The sequence below is a fragment of the Lissotriton helveticus genome, chromosome 5_2 (assembly GCF_964261635.1).
Source record: "Lissotriton helveticus chromosome 5_2, aLisHel1.1, whole genome shotgun sequence".
Classification (NCBI taxonomy): Eukaryota; Metazoa; Chordata; class Amphibia; order Caudata; family Salamandridae; genus Lissotriton; species Lissotriton helveticus.
The window spans coordinates 6968924-6984852 of NC_136066.1; the positions used below are offsets into that span (position 1 = coordinate 6968924).

Below are 15929 nucleotides of genomic sequence, written 5' to 3' on the forward strand. Positions count from 1 at the left end.
AAGAACGGTGGACCTGCAGCTCATAGAATGCTTCGGTGTAAGAACGATGGACCTGCAGCTCATAGAATGCTTCGGTGTAAGAACGGTGGACCTGTAGTTCGCATTGTGTTTCGCAGTAATAATAGAGGACTTGCAGCTCATAGAATGCTTCGGTGTAAGAACGGTGGACCTGCAGCTCATAGAATGCTTCGGTGTAAGAACGGTGGACCTGTAGCTCGCATTGTGTTTCGCAGTAATAATAGAGGACTTGCAGCTCATAGAATGCTTCGGTGTAAGAACGGTGGACCTGTCGCTCGCATTGTGCGTACCAGTGATAATAGAGGGCCTGCAGCTCATAGAATGCTTCGGTGTAAGAACGATGGACCTGCAGCTCATAGAATGCTTCGGTGTAAGAACGGTGGACCTGTAGCTCGCATTGTGTTTCGCAGTAATAATAGAGGACTTGCAGCTCATAGAATGCTTCGGTGTAAGAACGATGGACCTGCAGCTCATAGAATGCTTCGGTGTAAGAACGATGGGCCTGCAGCTCATAGAATGCTTCGGTGTAAGAACGGTGGACCTGTAGCTCGCATTGTGCGTACCAGTGATAATAGAGGGCCTGCAGCTCATAGAATGCTTCGGTGTAAGAACGGTGGACCTGCAGCTCACAGAATGCCTTGGTGTAAGAACGGTGGACCTGCAGCTCACAGAATGCCTTGGTGTAAGAACGGTGGACCTGTAGCTCACATTGTGTTTCGCAGTAATAATAGAGGACTTGCAGCTCATAGAATGCTTCGGTGTAAGAACGATGGGCCTGCAGCTCATAGAATGCTTCGGTGTAAGAACGGTGGACCTGCAGCTCATAGAATGCTTCGGGTGTAAGAACGGTGGACCTGCAGCTCATAGAATGCTTCGGTGTAAGAACGGTGGACCTGCAGCTCATAGAATGCTTCGGTGTAAGAACGGTGGACCTGCAGCTCATAGAATGCTTCGGTGTAAGAACGGTGGACCTGCAGCTCATAGAATGCTTCGGTGTAAGAACGATGGGCCTGCAGCTCATAGAATGCTTCGGTGTAAGAAGGGTGGACCTGCAGCTCATAGAATGCTTCGGTGTAAGAACGGTGGACCGGTAGCTCGCATTGTGCTTCGCAGTAATAATAGAGGGCCTGCAGCTCATAGAATGCTTTGGTGTAAGAACGGTGGACCTGTAGCTCGTATTTGTGCTTCGCAGTAATAACAGAGGACTTGCAGCTCATAGAATGCTTCGGTGTAAGAACGATGGGCCTGCAGCTCATAGAATGCTTCGGTGTAAGAACGGTGGACCTGTAGCTCGCATTGTGCGTAGCAGTAATAATAGAGGACTTGCAGCTCATAGAATGCTTCGGTGTAAGAACGATGGACCTGCAGCTCATAGAATGCTTCGGTGTAAGAACGGTGGACCTGTAGCTCGCATTGTGCTTCGCAGTAATTACAGAGGACTTGCAGCTCATAGAATGCTTCGGTGTAAGAACGATGGGCCTGCAGCTCATAGAATGCTTCGGTGTAAGAAGAGTGGACCTGCAGCTCGCATTGTGCTTCGCAGTAATAATAGAGGACCTGCAGCTCATAGAATGCTTCGGTGTAAGAACGATGGACCTGCAGCTCATAGAATGCTTCGGTGTAAGAGCGGTGGACCTGTAGCTCGCATTGTGTTTCGCAGTAATAATAGAGGACTTGCAGCTCATAGAATGCTTCGGTGTAAGAACGATGGGCCTGCAGCTCATAGAATGCTTCGGTGTAAGAACGGTGGACCTGCAGCTCATAGAATGCTTCGGTGTAAGAACGGTGGACCTGCAGCTCATAGAATGCTTCGGTGTAAGAACGGTGGACCTGCAGCTCATAGAATGCTTCGGTGTAAGAACGGTGGACCTGCAGCTCATAGAATGCTTCGGTGTAAGAACTGTGGACCTGCAGCTCATAGAATGCTTCGGTGTAAGAACGGTGGACCTGCAGCTCATAGAATGCTTCGGTGTAAGAACGGTGGACCTGTAGCTCGCATTGTGCTTCGCAGTAATAATAGAGGGCCTGCAGCTCATAGAATGCTTTGGTGTAAGAACGCTGGACCTGTAGCTCGCATTGTGCGTCACAGTAATAATAGAGGGCCTGCAGCTCATAGAATGCTTCGGTGTAAGAACGGTGGACCTGTAGCTCGCATTGTGCTTCGCAGTAATAATAGAGGGCCTGCAGCTCATGGAATGCTTCGGTGTAAGAACGATGGACCTGCAGCTCATAGAATGCTTCGGTGTAAGAAAGGTGGACCTGCAGCTCATAGAATGCTTCGGTGTAAGAACGGTGGACCTGTAGCTCGCATTGTGCTTCGGTGTAAGAAGAGTAGACTTGTACTGGGCTCAAGCTCCAAAGTCAGATGATCTCTTCCTACATGGAAATCCCAGGGCTTCCCAGTGGGCAAATCATAATGGGGAGCTGGGCCCACAAGCTATCAAGACACTAGACAAGGACCCTCCTCAGAGAGCAAAGATCTACAGATTCAGAGTTTCTCGGATGACAATGTGAGGCCCTGGGAAGAAACTGATCGACACTGTACTAAAGTGCTATGTTGTCCAGCCTGCTGCCAGACAAAACATCAGTGTGGAGGAAGCACTTCTGTACATACTAGAATGGAGACGAGGCAGCAGTGACAATTCAAATGCCTAGAGAGTAGAAAAGGAAGGGACAGCCACAGGGAAAAGGCTGAGACAGCTAGGTATCAGAGGGAGGATGTTCATGCAGCCAGAGAGCCCAATGTTCGAGAATGAAGCAGTCAGGGGCCAAGGGAGGAGACAGACACCAGTGGAGAGAAGAAGGTGGTAGCAAGGGGGCACAGGGTGGCAGTGACACAGCGATGGGGGCAGGGGAGGAGGCAACAACACAGAGCTGAAGCATGAGGCAGGAATGTGCATGGGAGAATGCAGAGTGTAACGCTGTGCGCAATGCAGTGTGGGTTGCGAAGTGGTCTGGTTCAAGGAAAGGTGAGCACACAGCCGGGGAGGCACAGCAGCGCCCGGCAGGGGAGGCACGGCAGCACGCGGCAGGGGAGGCACGGCAGCGCCCGGCAGGGGAGGCTCGGCAGGGCCCGGCAGGGGAGGCACAGCAGGGCCCGGCAGGGGAGGCACGGCAGCACGCGGCAGGGGAGGCACGGCAGCGCCCGGCAGGGGAGGCTCGGCAGGGCCCGGCAGGGGAGGCACAGCAGGGCCCGGCAGGGGAGGCACAGCAGCGCCCGGCAGGGGAGGCACAGCAGCGCCCGGCAGGGGAGGCACAGCAGCGCCCGGCAGGGGAGGCACAGCAGCGCCCGGCAGGGGAGGCACAGCAGCGCCCGGCAGGGGAGGCGCAGCAGCGCCCGGCAGGGGAGGCGCAGCAGCGCCCGGCAGGGGAGGCGCAGCAGGGCCCGGCAGGGGAGGCGCAGCAGGGCCCGGCAGGGGAGGCGCAGCAGGGCCCGGCAGGGGAGGCGCAGCAGGGCCCGGCAGGGGAGGCGCAGCAGGGCCCGGCAGGGGAGGCGCAGCAGGGCCCGGCAGGGGAGGCGCAGCAGCCCCCGGCAGGGGAGGCGCAGCAGCGCCCGGCAGGGGAGGCGCAGCAGCGCCCGGCAGGGGAGGCACAGCAGCCCCCGGCAGGGGAGGCTCGGCAGGGCACGGCAGGGGAGGCACAGCAGGGCCCAGCAGGGGAGGCACAGCAGGGCCCGGCAGGGGAGGCACAGCAGCGCCCGGCAGGGGAGGCACAGCAGCGCCCGGCAGGGGAGGCACAGCAGCGCCCGGCAGGGGAGGCACAGCAGCGCCCGGCAGGGGAGGCACAGCAGCGCCCGGCAGGGGAGGCACAGCAGCGCCCGGCAGGGGAGGCACAGCAGCGCCCGGCAGGGGAGGCACAGCAGCGCCCGGCAGGGGAGGCACAGCAGCGCCCGGCAGGGGAGGCACAGCAGCGCCCGGCAGGGGAGGCACAGCAGCGCCCGGCAGGGGAGGCACAGCAGCGCCCGGCAGGGGAGGCACAGCAGCGCCCGGCAGGGGAGGCACAGCAGCGCCCGGCAGGGGAGGCACAGCAGGGCCCGGCAGGGGAGGCACAGCAGGGCCCGGCAGGGGAGGCACAGCAGGGCCCGGCAGGGGAGGCACAGCAGGGCCCGGCAGGGGAGGCACAGCAGCGCCCGGCAGGGGAGGCTCGGCAGGGCGCGGCAGGGGAGGCACAGCAGGGCCCCGCAGGGGAGGCACAGCAGCGCCCGGCAGGGGAGGCACAGCAGCGCCCGGCAGGGGAGGCACAGCAGCGTGTGGCATGATAGATGAAGCAGAATGGGAGGAGAGTGCAGTAAGTAGACAATCAAGTCACTGAAAACTCAGACTGAGCGTGGTGGATACTTACCTCGAGGTCTTTGGTGTTACTATTGACTGCTGTGTTTTCTCCATTTACGTAAGATGAAGTCTAAGAAGGAAAAAAAAATATCCGGGGAGAAGAAAGGTTAGGTGAGAGTACAGAAGAATGGAACTGCAAATGTGATTGAAGGTCAGCGCTCAGACTCCAGCTACAGGTGGAGGGGCAGGGCTTAGAGTCATCTACAGGTGGAAGGACAAAGCTCAAAGGGTGTCTACAGGTGGATGGGCAGGGATCAGAGCTCCATCTAAAGGTGGAGGGGCAAAGCTCAGAGGTCCATCTACAGGTGGAAGGCCAGGGCTTAGAGTCATCTACAGGTGGAAGGGCAAAGCTCAAAGGTCGTCTACAGGTGGATGGGCAGGGATCAGAGCTCCATCTACAGGTGGAAGGGCAAAGCTCGTAGCTCCATCTACAGGTGGAAGGGCAAAGCTCAGAGGTCCATCTACAGGTGGAAGGGCAAAGCTCAGAGGTCCATCTACAGGTGGAAGGGCTTGGAGCCATCTACAGGTGGAAGGGCAAAGCTCAGGGCTCCGTCTACAGATGGAAGGTCAGGGATCAGAGCTCCATCTAGAGGTGGAAGGGCAGGGCTATATGGTGTATCTCAAGGCGGAAGGGCAGGGCTCAGAGCTGAGCTTTGAGTTGGAAGAAAGGTTCAGAGCTCCATCTACAGGTGGAAGGGCAGGACTCGGAGCACCATCTACAGGTAGAGGGGCAGGGCTATATGCTGTATCTACAGATGGAAGGGCAGGGCTCAGAGCTCCATCTACAGGTGGAAGGGCAGGGCTCAGAGCTCCGTCTACAGGTGGCAGGGCAGGGCTCAGAGCTCCGTCTACAGGTGGAAGGGCAGGGCTCAGAGCTCCGTCTACAGGTGGAAGGGCAGGGCTCAGAGCTCCGTCTACAGGTGGAAGGGCAGGGCTCAGAGCTCCGTCTACAGGTGGAAGGGCAGGGCTCAGAGCTCCGTCTACAGATGGAAGGGCAGGGCTCAGAGCACCATCTACAGGTAGAGGGGCAGGGCTATATGCTGTATCTCAAGGTGGAAGGGCAGGGCTCAGAGCTCCGTCTACAGGTGGAAGGGCAGGGCTAAGAGCTCAGTCTACAGGTGGAAGGGCAGAGCTCAGAGCTCCATCTACAGGTGGAAGGGCAGGACTCGGAGCACCATCTACAGGTAGAGGGGCAGGGCTATATGCTGTATCTCAAGGTGGAAGGGCAGGGCTCAGAGCTCCGTCTACAGATGGAAGGGCAGGGCTCAGAGCTCCGTCTACTGATGGAAGGGCAGGGCTCAGAGCTCCGTCTACAGGTGGAAGGCAGGGCTCAGAGCTCCGTCTACAGATGGAAGGGCAGGGCTCAGAGCTCCGTATACAGGTGGAAGGGCAGGGCTCAGAGCTCCATCTACAGGTGGAAGGGCAGGGCTCAGAGCTCCGTCTACAGATGGAAGGGCAGGGCTCAGAGCTCCGTCTACAGATGGAAGGGCAGGGCTCAGAGCTCCGTCTACAGGTGGAAGGCAGGGCTCAGAGCTCCATCTACAGGTGGAAGGGCGGGACTCGGAGCACCATCTACAGGTAGAGGGGCAGGGCTATATGCTGTATCTCAAGGTGGAAGGGCAGGGCTCAGAGCTCCGTCTACAGGTGGAAGGCAGGGCTCAGAGCTCCATCTACAGGTGGAAGGGCGGGGCTCAGAGCTCCGTCTACAGGTGGAAGGCAGGGCTCGGAGCTCCGTCTACAGGTGGAAGGGCAGGGCTCAGAGCTCCGTCTACAGATGGAAGGGCAGGGCTCAGAGCTCCATCTACAGGTGGAAGGGCAGGGCTCAGAGCTCCGTCTACAGGTGGAAGGGCAGGGCTCAGAGCTCCATCTACAGATGGAAGGGCTGGGCTCAGAGCTCCATCTACAGATGGAAGGGCAGGGCTCAGAGCTCCATCTACAGATGGAAGGGCAGGGCTCAGAGCTCCGTCTACAGATGGAAGGGCAGGGCTCAGAGCTCCGTCTACAGGTGGAAGGCAGGGCTCAGAGCTCCGTCTACAGGTGGAAGGCAGGGCTCAGAGCTTCATCTACAGGTGGAAGGGCAGGACTCGGAGCACCATCTACAGGTAGAGGGGCAGGGCTATATGCTGTATCTCAAGGTGGAAGGGCAGGGCTCAGAGCTCCGTCTACAGGTGGAAGGGCAGGGCTCAGAGCTCAGTCTACAGATGGAAGGGCAGGGCTCAGAGCTCCATCTACAGGTGGAAGGGCAGGGCTCAGAGCTCCGTCTACAGATGGAAGGCAGGGCTCAGAGCTCCGTCTACAGATGGAAGGGCAGGGCTCAGAGCTCCATCTACAGGTGGAAGGGCAGGGCTCAGAGCTCCGTCTACAGGTGGAAGGGCAGGGCTCAGAGCTCCATCTACAGGTGGAAGGGCAGGGCTCAGAGCTCCGTCTACAGATGGAAGGGCAGGGCTCAGAGCTCCGTCTACAGGTGGAAGGCAGGGCTCAGAGCTCCGTCTACAGGTGGAAGGGCGGGACTCGGAGCACCATCTACAGGTAGAGGGGCAGGGCTATATGCTGTATCTCAAGGTGGAAGGGCAGGGCTCAGAGCTCCGTCTACAGGTGGAAGGGCAGGGCTCAGAGCTCCGTCTACAGATGGAAGGGCAGGGCTCAGAGCTCCATCTACAGGTGGAAGGGCAGGGCGCAGAGCTCCGTCTACAGGTGGAAGGCAGGGCTCAGAGCTCCGTCTACAGGTGGAAGGCAGGGCTCAGAGCTCCGTCTACAGGTGGAAGGCAGGGCTCAGAGCTCCGTCTACAGGTGGAAGGCAGGGCTCAGAGCTCCGTCTACAGGTGGAAGGGCGGGACTCGGAGCACCATCTACAGGTAGAGCGGCAGGGCTATATGCTGTATCTCAAGGTGGAAGGGCAGGGCTCAGAGCTCCGTCTACAGATGGAAGGGCAGGGCTCAGAGCTCCGTCTACTGATGGAAGGGCAGGGCTCAGAGCTCCGTCTACAGGTGGAAGGCAGGGCTCAGAGCTCCGTCTACAGATGGAAGGGCAGGGCTCAGAGCTCCGTCTACAGGTGGAAGGCAGGGCTCAGAGCTCCGTCTACAGATGGAAGGGCAGGGCTCAGAGCTCCGTCTACAGATGGAAGGGCAGGGCTCAGAGCTCCGTCTACAGATGGAAGGGCAGGGCTCAGAGCTCCGTCTACAGATGGAAGGGCCGGGCTCAGAGCTCCATCTACATGTGGAAGGGCAGGGCTCAGAGCTCCGTCTACTGATGGAAGGGCAGGGCTCAGAGCTCCATCTACAGGTGGAAGGGCAGGGCTCAGAGCTCCATCTACAGGTGGAAGGGCAGGGCTCAGAGCTCCGTCTACTGATGGAAGGGCAGGGCTCAGAGCTCCGTCTACAGATGGAAGGGCAGGGCTCAGAGCTCCATCTACAGGTGGAAGGTCAAAGCTCAGAGCTCCATCTACAGGTGGAAGGGCAGGACTCGGAGCACCATCTACAGGTAGAGGGGCAGGGCTATATGCTGTATCTCAAGGTGGAAGGGCAGGGCTCAGAGCTCCGTCTACAGATGGAAGGGCAGGGCTCAGAGCTCCGTCTACAGGTGGAAGGCAGGGCTCAGAGCTCCATCTACAGGTGGAAGGGCGGGGCTCAGAGCTCCGTCTACAGGTGGAAGGCAGGGCTCAGAGCTCCATCTACAGGTGGAAGGGCAGGGCTCAGAGCTCCATCTACAGATGGAAGGGCAGGGCTCAGAGCTCCGTCTACAGGTGGAAGGGCAGGGCTCAGAGCTCCGTCTACAGATGGAAGGGCAGGGCTCAGAGCTCCGTCTATAGGTGGAAGGGCAGGGCTCAGAACTCCGTCTACAGGTGGAAGGGCAGAGCTCCGTCTACAGGTGGAAGGGCAGGGCTCAGAGCTCCATCTACAGGCGGAAGGCCAGGGCTCAGAGCTGTGCCTTACGGTAGGGCTTAGAGCTATATTTAAAGATTAAGGTACAGAGCTACAGATGGGTGGAATAGCTGGGCTCAGAGCTGTGACTAAAGGTGGAAGGGCGGGGCTCAAAGCAGTAGCAAAAGGTAGAAGGGCAGGGCTAAGTTAAAAGAGGACGTGCACAGCTGAGACCTGCAATAAATAGCACATCAGAAAGCTTGCTCACAATCTTGCCCTGGAGTCAGATAAACACCATGTCATATGATTTGCAGGCAACATATATGTCTAAAAGCTGCACTCTTGAACTGTATCAAAGGCAATAGCACATAACCTAAGATGGCTCTGAAGAGATAAAGTCACTTTTCGGGGTGGGGGATGCTACCATACACTGTGCTTATAAGTGCTGTCCATCCTGCACTACAACATCAGAAAACAGAGGTCCCTGCACTAAAGCCTCCAAATGGTGAAACCCACATAAGGGAGCCCTGAAGTGATGACAGCCCTACACCAGAGCTTTAGAATGGGGTTAACCCTATTCACAGCAGCCACAGAATTGGGCGATCCTACACAAAGTAGCTTCAGAGTGGGGGCGATCCTACACAATGGAGGTCTAGAAGTAAGCACCCAGAGGAATGGACTCTAGCATTATACGCGGTTGACACAAATACTTATACATCTGGAGCGAACCATGTGTACGGAAAAGGGTCCATATTGAAACTGCATGGAAAGACACATCGCTTTTCTAACTATCTGCTCTGTTGGATTCCCAAATAATCTTTGAAACATGAGTTGTCTGCGAGATCTTTCTTTCCCCAAACGCTCAGGTCAGAATGACTCTGCCAGACTCCCACCCACTTCTGCAGGTGTCTTTCAAAGGATATACTTCAGCTTTGGAAACACTGGTCAGTGTTTTCTGCAGCACAAATTGAATCGCTTACTGGCGCCAGTTACTGAAATTGTATCCATCACACTGTCTGGGTGAAGTTAAGCAGCAGGTCTCTGGGCTTCTACAATTATTGCTACTAATTAAACAGAGGGAAGAACACTGGTCCTCATATTTTGAGCACTATAAATAGTTTTCACCACTTCTGTGCGCTACAGACATTAAAGAGTCATTCTCTAGCATTTCAGATTTGATTCTCATTTCTTTTTGTCCTTTACCCATACCTCTTGGCTATAACCTGGACAGGTGCCAGGACCAATCCAACAAGAAGCCGGAACATACTTTTCCCCTTCTTGCAACTGAACTGGAAGAGAGGATGTGAAAGGAGACGTGGGTAGAGCACTTTTTAAAAGTGGTTTTGCTTAAACCCGCCCATCACATCAAATGGCAGCCAAGTCCTGGAGCCACAGACACATAAAGGATCCACCTGGAAATCTTCTGAGGCAATAACATGAAAGACTTGTTCTTATACGTAGGACACAGAGCCCAGCACCAACCAATATATTTACAATGAGGGCCTACGTCGGCAGCCATTAGCACATTTCCATCAGACGGTGAGAGCAGCAGTCCGCTTATGACACGGCAGGACGATGCATATTTTCTGCGACTTCTGGCCTGCTAAACGCATTTGGCTAACGGCACAAGAAACCTTGACCCAATGCGCTGTCCATCTAACCCACAGATTTCCATACTCAGCAAAGTAGGGCAGAGCTTGTATACTCTCCTACAGGGAGATATAATGTATTACCAGTCTGTGCAGGCCCCATGCTGTCTCCTAAAATGGACGCCCAATGTATAAAAGTGCACTGCGGACCGCGGAGGCTGCAGAAGTACATTTTCACTATTTGTCAAACAATCCGTTGACAATTTGCCCTCAAAATAGTGCTGACCAATGGTGTTCAAGTGCTGCTGCTTACGGCACTTTGATACTCTCTTGGAAGAAAGAAGACACCAGAGCTGTTGAAGAAGGAAGTGCCAGGAGCAGTCCCAGGGTCTACTGAGCTCTCCAGACGATGTGTCACTTTAAGAGGCCGCGACTCCCTAACCCATACCGAGGACTATCAAAGGAGAGCAAAGCTTCAGATGGAAGCAGCAGCAGCTCCAGAACCGTACCTGGGACACCAGGCCATTGAGCTGCTCCGACAGCTGGCGCAGACTTTCGGTTGACGTGAGAGACCTGAAAGACATGTCAGACAAAAGTCTTCAGCAGCAGTCATTCATGAGGAAGAGCAAACAATATAGGAGTTAAAGAAGAAAGAATATTTGGGTCTGGGGAGGCATGTCACCCCATATAGAATTCAAGAGCTCACCGGCTATCCTCCACCGCTGCGTCGTCATCCTCCCAGGTACTTTTCTGAGGAGCAAATACAGAAGATTTAAATTCAGAGTGGACGATTCAATTTCGAACACAGATACTTTAGAAACAAAAGAAAGAATTTCTGCATCAAGAGCCTCTACATCAGATGCTGTAGAGATGAGGAGCGACCATATCTCCTCTAGTCCGGAAGTAAAGTGAAAACAAAAACAGATAAAACAGCCAGCCTGAGGCACAGCAAGTAGGGGCAGAGCTCTTCCTATGTGCCAGGCTGTAGGCACATGTGGTACAAGCATCAGCAAGCAATGAGTATCCAGTCTAGAGTCCAGGAGCGAGAAACAGAAGATCCTCAGCAATCTGCCAGAGACACAGACTGTCTGAAAGGACCAATGCGTAACCACGTGAAACACACAACTACTGCTTCCACACAAGGGAATCCCTCCACACTGAAACCACAAGAGGGAACATGACAAGCACAAAGTGTCAAGAAGCAGGCGTGGGGATCAGTGGTAGCTTGGGGAGGGGACAAGTCAGGGTGAGGCAGGAGAAACAGGTTCAAGCTAGTGAAATGATGGAAGTGGCAGGCAAGTTGTGGGCAGAGACAGGAAAGCGGTGAGAAGCCAGTCAAGGACTGACGTGGGAACAGAGTATCATAACAAGCAGATGAGCGGCAGGGCAGAGGATGAAGCGGGCCAACCAAGGTAGAGCAAGGGGGAAGTGAGAGAAGAAATTAGCAAGCCAACAAATGAAGCAGAAGGAAGTAGGGTAACTGGGTTAAGAGGAGGTACGATAACAAGGGCCGGAGGAAGCAGGGGGCAGACAAGGAAGAGAACCGTAGGGTGTAGAAGGATGGAGAGATCTGCAGCGCTAAAGACAGAGGTCACCAACGGAGTGGAGCAGGAGTAAGCAACCCAACAAGACAGAGTAAAACAAAATAAACTACCCAATGGAGGAAGAGAGCACGGGATGAAGAAAGAAGGAGGCTAGAACTATGGGACTGAGAACAGGGACCTCAGGTGGAGGAGGAAGGGACTCAAAGGGAAGAGAAGAAGGAAGTAGAGATCCAGAGTTGAGGAGAAGGAACCACTGAGCTGGGGGTTGAAGAATGGAGTACCAAGGGGCGGAGAAAGAAGCAGTAAGGGGCAAAGGAGGAAGAGAACTCTGGGACAAACAAGTGAAAGAAACCAGGGGAGGACAATGAGGGAAGACGAGGAGGGAGGAAGGTGCAGGGTGGCAGTAAATACCACAGACGGGAGATGCAGGGATTGGAGGAAGATGCAGGAGGGGGAGAAGGAATAGGCAGGCAGAGAGTACCGGGGAGTAAAGGGCAGGGAAGGAGAAAGGCAAAGGATGGGGAGAGGGGGAGGTATAAAGAGGGGGAAAGGCACACAAGGGGAATAGTGCAGTGGTACAAGGGAGAAGGTCAGGAGCAGGCAGGCAAAGGGCGGGAGGGAGGAACGAGTATGGAAGGGGAGAGCTACAGAACATGGAGCCTAACAAGGAGCGAGAACAGTCCCTGAGAGGAAGGGTAGAGTCAGAGAGATGGGGGAGGGTAGAGTCAGAGAGATGGGGGAGGGTAGAGTCAGAGAGATGGGGGAGGTGTGGTTTAAGGAGGGGGGGAATGATGCAGTGGGGAATAAGGAAGTGTCACAAAGTAATCAGGGCAGTGTAAGTTCAGTGGGGAAGTGTCATGGGATGGGGGGGGGGGGTCATCAGGAAGGGAGGAGAGAGAAAGCCACTTTCAACTTCAACATTTAACGATGGTGTTAGCGTCATCACTGCCACAAGACACACACAATAGGAGTTGATGCCCACAAACCTGCGCGGGGGGCACGCAGTCAGAAGCTGGTGTGATCAGGGCATTGTTAGTCAGGCCGCTACCGTGGAGGGCTATGGAGGCATCTCCAGAAAACTCTTCATCATTGGGAGCAGGCAGGTCGCCTTCCATGTATGCCTGCTACAGAAGACACCACAGAGATTACACAATAAAACACTGTGCAGCAGGTAACATGCAGAACAAGGCGGGACACAGTGGGCGACAACATGAAGAAAAGGCTCTTGGAGCGGGCATCGCGACATCCAGAACGACACAGGAAAGTGAGCAAAAGGGAAAAGAGGCCACTGGAGAGTAGGCGGGTCTTGTAGCATTCAGAAGGAGGCACTGCACAGTGCAACCGACTACAACATGGCGGCAGACAAGGGAACACGTGACAAGACCGAGCAGGCAAAACACATGGGCAAGACATGGTTCAATGAGACAAGGAAGTGCAACAACATGCATGAAACATGGGAAAACGGACAACAGAAACACCTGAGACAGAGCCCAGAGATACACAATGGGAAAAGAATAGTCTTCGAAACAAGGCAACCAAGAAGCAACAAGACAAATGAACAATGCAAAAAGGCACAGAGAAACAGCACAGCAAAAAACAGGGCCCACAAGTACTCATGAACACCAGAAGGACATCAGAAAACTTTACAACAAAGATGCATCATAAGATGTACACAATAAAGTGTGTGTTGTTCACATGCAGTCCTGGACAAGAGCCGAATCCAGGGACAATGTAGGACTTGTGTTTTCGGCAGCTCTGGAATGGTGCCCTGGGCTGAATTTAGTTCAATTGAATATTCAAGACATTTCTCCTGCAGATCACACCATGAAGCTCAGAGGTCTCAGATCATAATCTGTTTTTATTATTTTAGAGGAAATAGCAATGTGCCTTTGCCCCCACCCCTCAACCAACCGCCGTCAAGAACCAGGACACATGAAAGGCAGTGGTCAGCCCTTGAAGCGCACGGTCTCAGTAGATCCGGGCCACAGAAGACCCCTTCACAGCGGACTCTGGGGTGAGAAGGGCCACAAAACCTACAGCACCACAGCCATACACCTCACACAGGCAACAAACACACACACTCATTTTACAGAGTGCTGGAAAAGATGTTGCAGGGCTACCTCCTCTACAAGGCACATCCTCAGGGGAAAAGGCGCATTCATTCAACGTACTTGGAGCTTCCCGCATACGTCCCCCACTCCGTGGACAAACACACCGAAGACAACCTCTGCACCAAAGAGCTCAGAAGGCACTATACCACTGCTAGCTCTCTCCTCTTCGGGACACGAATGATCTTTCTATCCTCTTCTCACTTCGCCATTTAAAGGCTCAGTCTCTAGAGAGGGACGCCCTCCCATGCCCTCAGCTGTGCGCCTGCATAGCCCATGACTGAGTGACTTGACCCGAAGCACTGAGCCTTGCATATGGAGGGGAAGTTTACCCATGAATCTACATACGCGTGGGTCACTTCATCACAGGGCACCAAACCCCTCCGCTTATCTACTCTTGCTTCATACGAAAGGACAGGAAACGTCCAATCATTCATATTAAAAAGGTATTCAATATCTGTAACTTAACCAGTGGAATGGGACTATACATCGGTGGTCATAGACGGGCTCAGGTGTTCAAACACTCTGATAATGCGACAAAGGTCCTTTATCGTGGTCAGAAGGCATCTTTCATTATTAATAAAGAGTCTAGTAAGGGGGGGCAAGGCAGGGTTGCCCCTAAGCCCATCTCCTTTTGGTGGTGTCTATCCAACCTCTGGGATTTGTTTGCACAGTAATCATGAGATTCATGTAAGTCAAATAGGCCCCTCCACTGACAAAGTCCAATTTGATGCTAATAATTTCTTAATTATTTCCACCTCCCCGTACTCTCACTCCCCAATCATGGAAAACGTGAAAGCACAGCTACGTTTTTCGGTTCCAAGATTCATTACTTCAACACTGAAGTCATGGTTCGAATATTTGCCAAACGAACCAGGACCACTCAAGACATAAAGACACGTGCGGTCTTTGGAGGCGGCTATCCCAGATACAAATGGAGCATCTCTTTCAAGCTAAAGTACTCTACTACTATTACCAAAATTATTGTTTTTCTTCAACACTTACCAGTTTATGTTCATCATATTTTTGTACTACAACCGAAAAACAAATCATGTCACTTATCTGGGCAAACAATGTGCCTCATATTTATTAAAACGGCAGGCAGATTAGAGAAAGCAGGTCTGTTGCGCCCTGACTTTCAGCGCTATAACTGGCCAACTGGGCTACACGCCACACAAACGTAAATGCCCCAGACCGAGGTCCCTTCCCCAAGTTTGAATTCATGAGAGCCTCAATTTCCCTGTTACATCAGATCTCTATTTAAACTAAATTCAATAAGCCAAAGTTCTTCAAGAAAACGAAAGATGCAGCCAGTGACGCCTCAGTTAGGTTAGATTTGGCAGCAGAATGCCATATGAACTGCCCCACTTCCAGAAGACGATCCGATGAGAACCTCCAGAATAACATATGATCCTGAACTGATTGAACAGACTTAGCTAAAGGCCTACAAGAAGCTTCCAGAGGGAGGCTGCAGGAACATTTAATGTCTTCTTTAGACGTGAATACAAGCTATTTTAGAGAAATTTGAACTTGCAACCGCTCTGCATATTGCAAGCACTACTTGCACCGATTGTGGTGAAACACTTTTGAACTTGCGACTCGTTTTTTGGAAACACTGGTACTGCATTGACCATAATGCAAAGGGGCGATACGGCGGAGAGGCTAGCAGTGTGCTTCCATCTTCTATTTCTATTATGAGACTTGATGACCGCAATCAGAGATTTTAAGTAAATGTTGAATAAAATACGACATTAACGATCCCTGGGGTACACCATGCAACACGTTAGAGAAGGCGGATTGGAAAGGGGGGGAGGGACACTGCCTGCTGTCTATCCTGCAGAAAAGAGCGAAACCAACGTGGGGCACAGCCTCTCACCCCGGCCTCATTCAATCTTTCCAGCAGGATTTCATGGTTTACCGTATCAAAGGCGGCAGACAGGTCAAGCAGGATCAGCGCTGCTGCCGGACTCCTGTCTGCCCGCCTCTTAAGCTCGTCCATAACGGTCACCAGGGCCGTCTCGGTCCCATGGGCGTCTCGGTCCCATGGGTCTGGCCAAAACGCAAACGGAGCCTCTTCTAACCGATTGTGTTGTTCTAGGTGCGTGGAGAGTTTGATACCAACAGCACGTTCCACAATTTTAGATGGGAACGGCAGCAAGGAAATGGGTCTGTAGTTTTTAGAACATTCAGGGTCTAGAGATGGTTTCTTCAATAGAGGGGACACTAGGGCTTGTTTCCATTGTAGGGGAACTACCCCACTTACTAAGGACTGATTACAAATCAGGCGAAGAGTGGGGAACAGTTCATCCTCATACTCTTTCCAGATCTTATGTGGTCCTGGATCCAAGGGTGAGCCTGAGGAGATACCCTGTGCCAAATGGCTGAAGGCCTTCGCTGATAACGGCAAGAACTCAGAAAGATATTCAGGATCCTGCCAAACCCGGCCCTTATCCACACCCTTCGACTCATCCTTCACAGG

At 53.7% G+C, this 15929-nt stretch overlaps 1 protein-coding gene across 4 annotated transcripts in view; it reads right to left on the minus strand.

Annotated features, from left to right (window-relative positions):
- The window catches only part of GOLGA2 (golgin A2), a 355961-nt gene that overhangs the window by 261187 nt on the left and 78845 nt on the right, over window positions 1–15929 (minus strand). For 2 of the 4 annotated variants that reach the window (XM_078646638.1, XM_078646640.1), the window contains exons 3-6: window positions 12329–12466; window positions 10505–10548; window positions 10308–10371; window positions 4360–4419 (exon numbers count right to left, since the gene is read on the minus strand). In XM_078646638.1, coding sequence (XP_078502764.1) covers window positions 4360–4419; window positions 10308–10371; window positions 10505–10548; window positions 12329–12466 — 306 coding nt within the window. The remainder of the gene's footprint in view (window positions 1–4359; window positions 4420–10307; window positions 10372–10504; window positions 10549–12328; window positions 12467–15929) is intronic. The other 2 variants (XM_078646639.1, XM_078646641.1) reach the window with 2 other exon arrangements.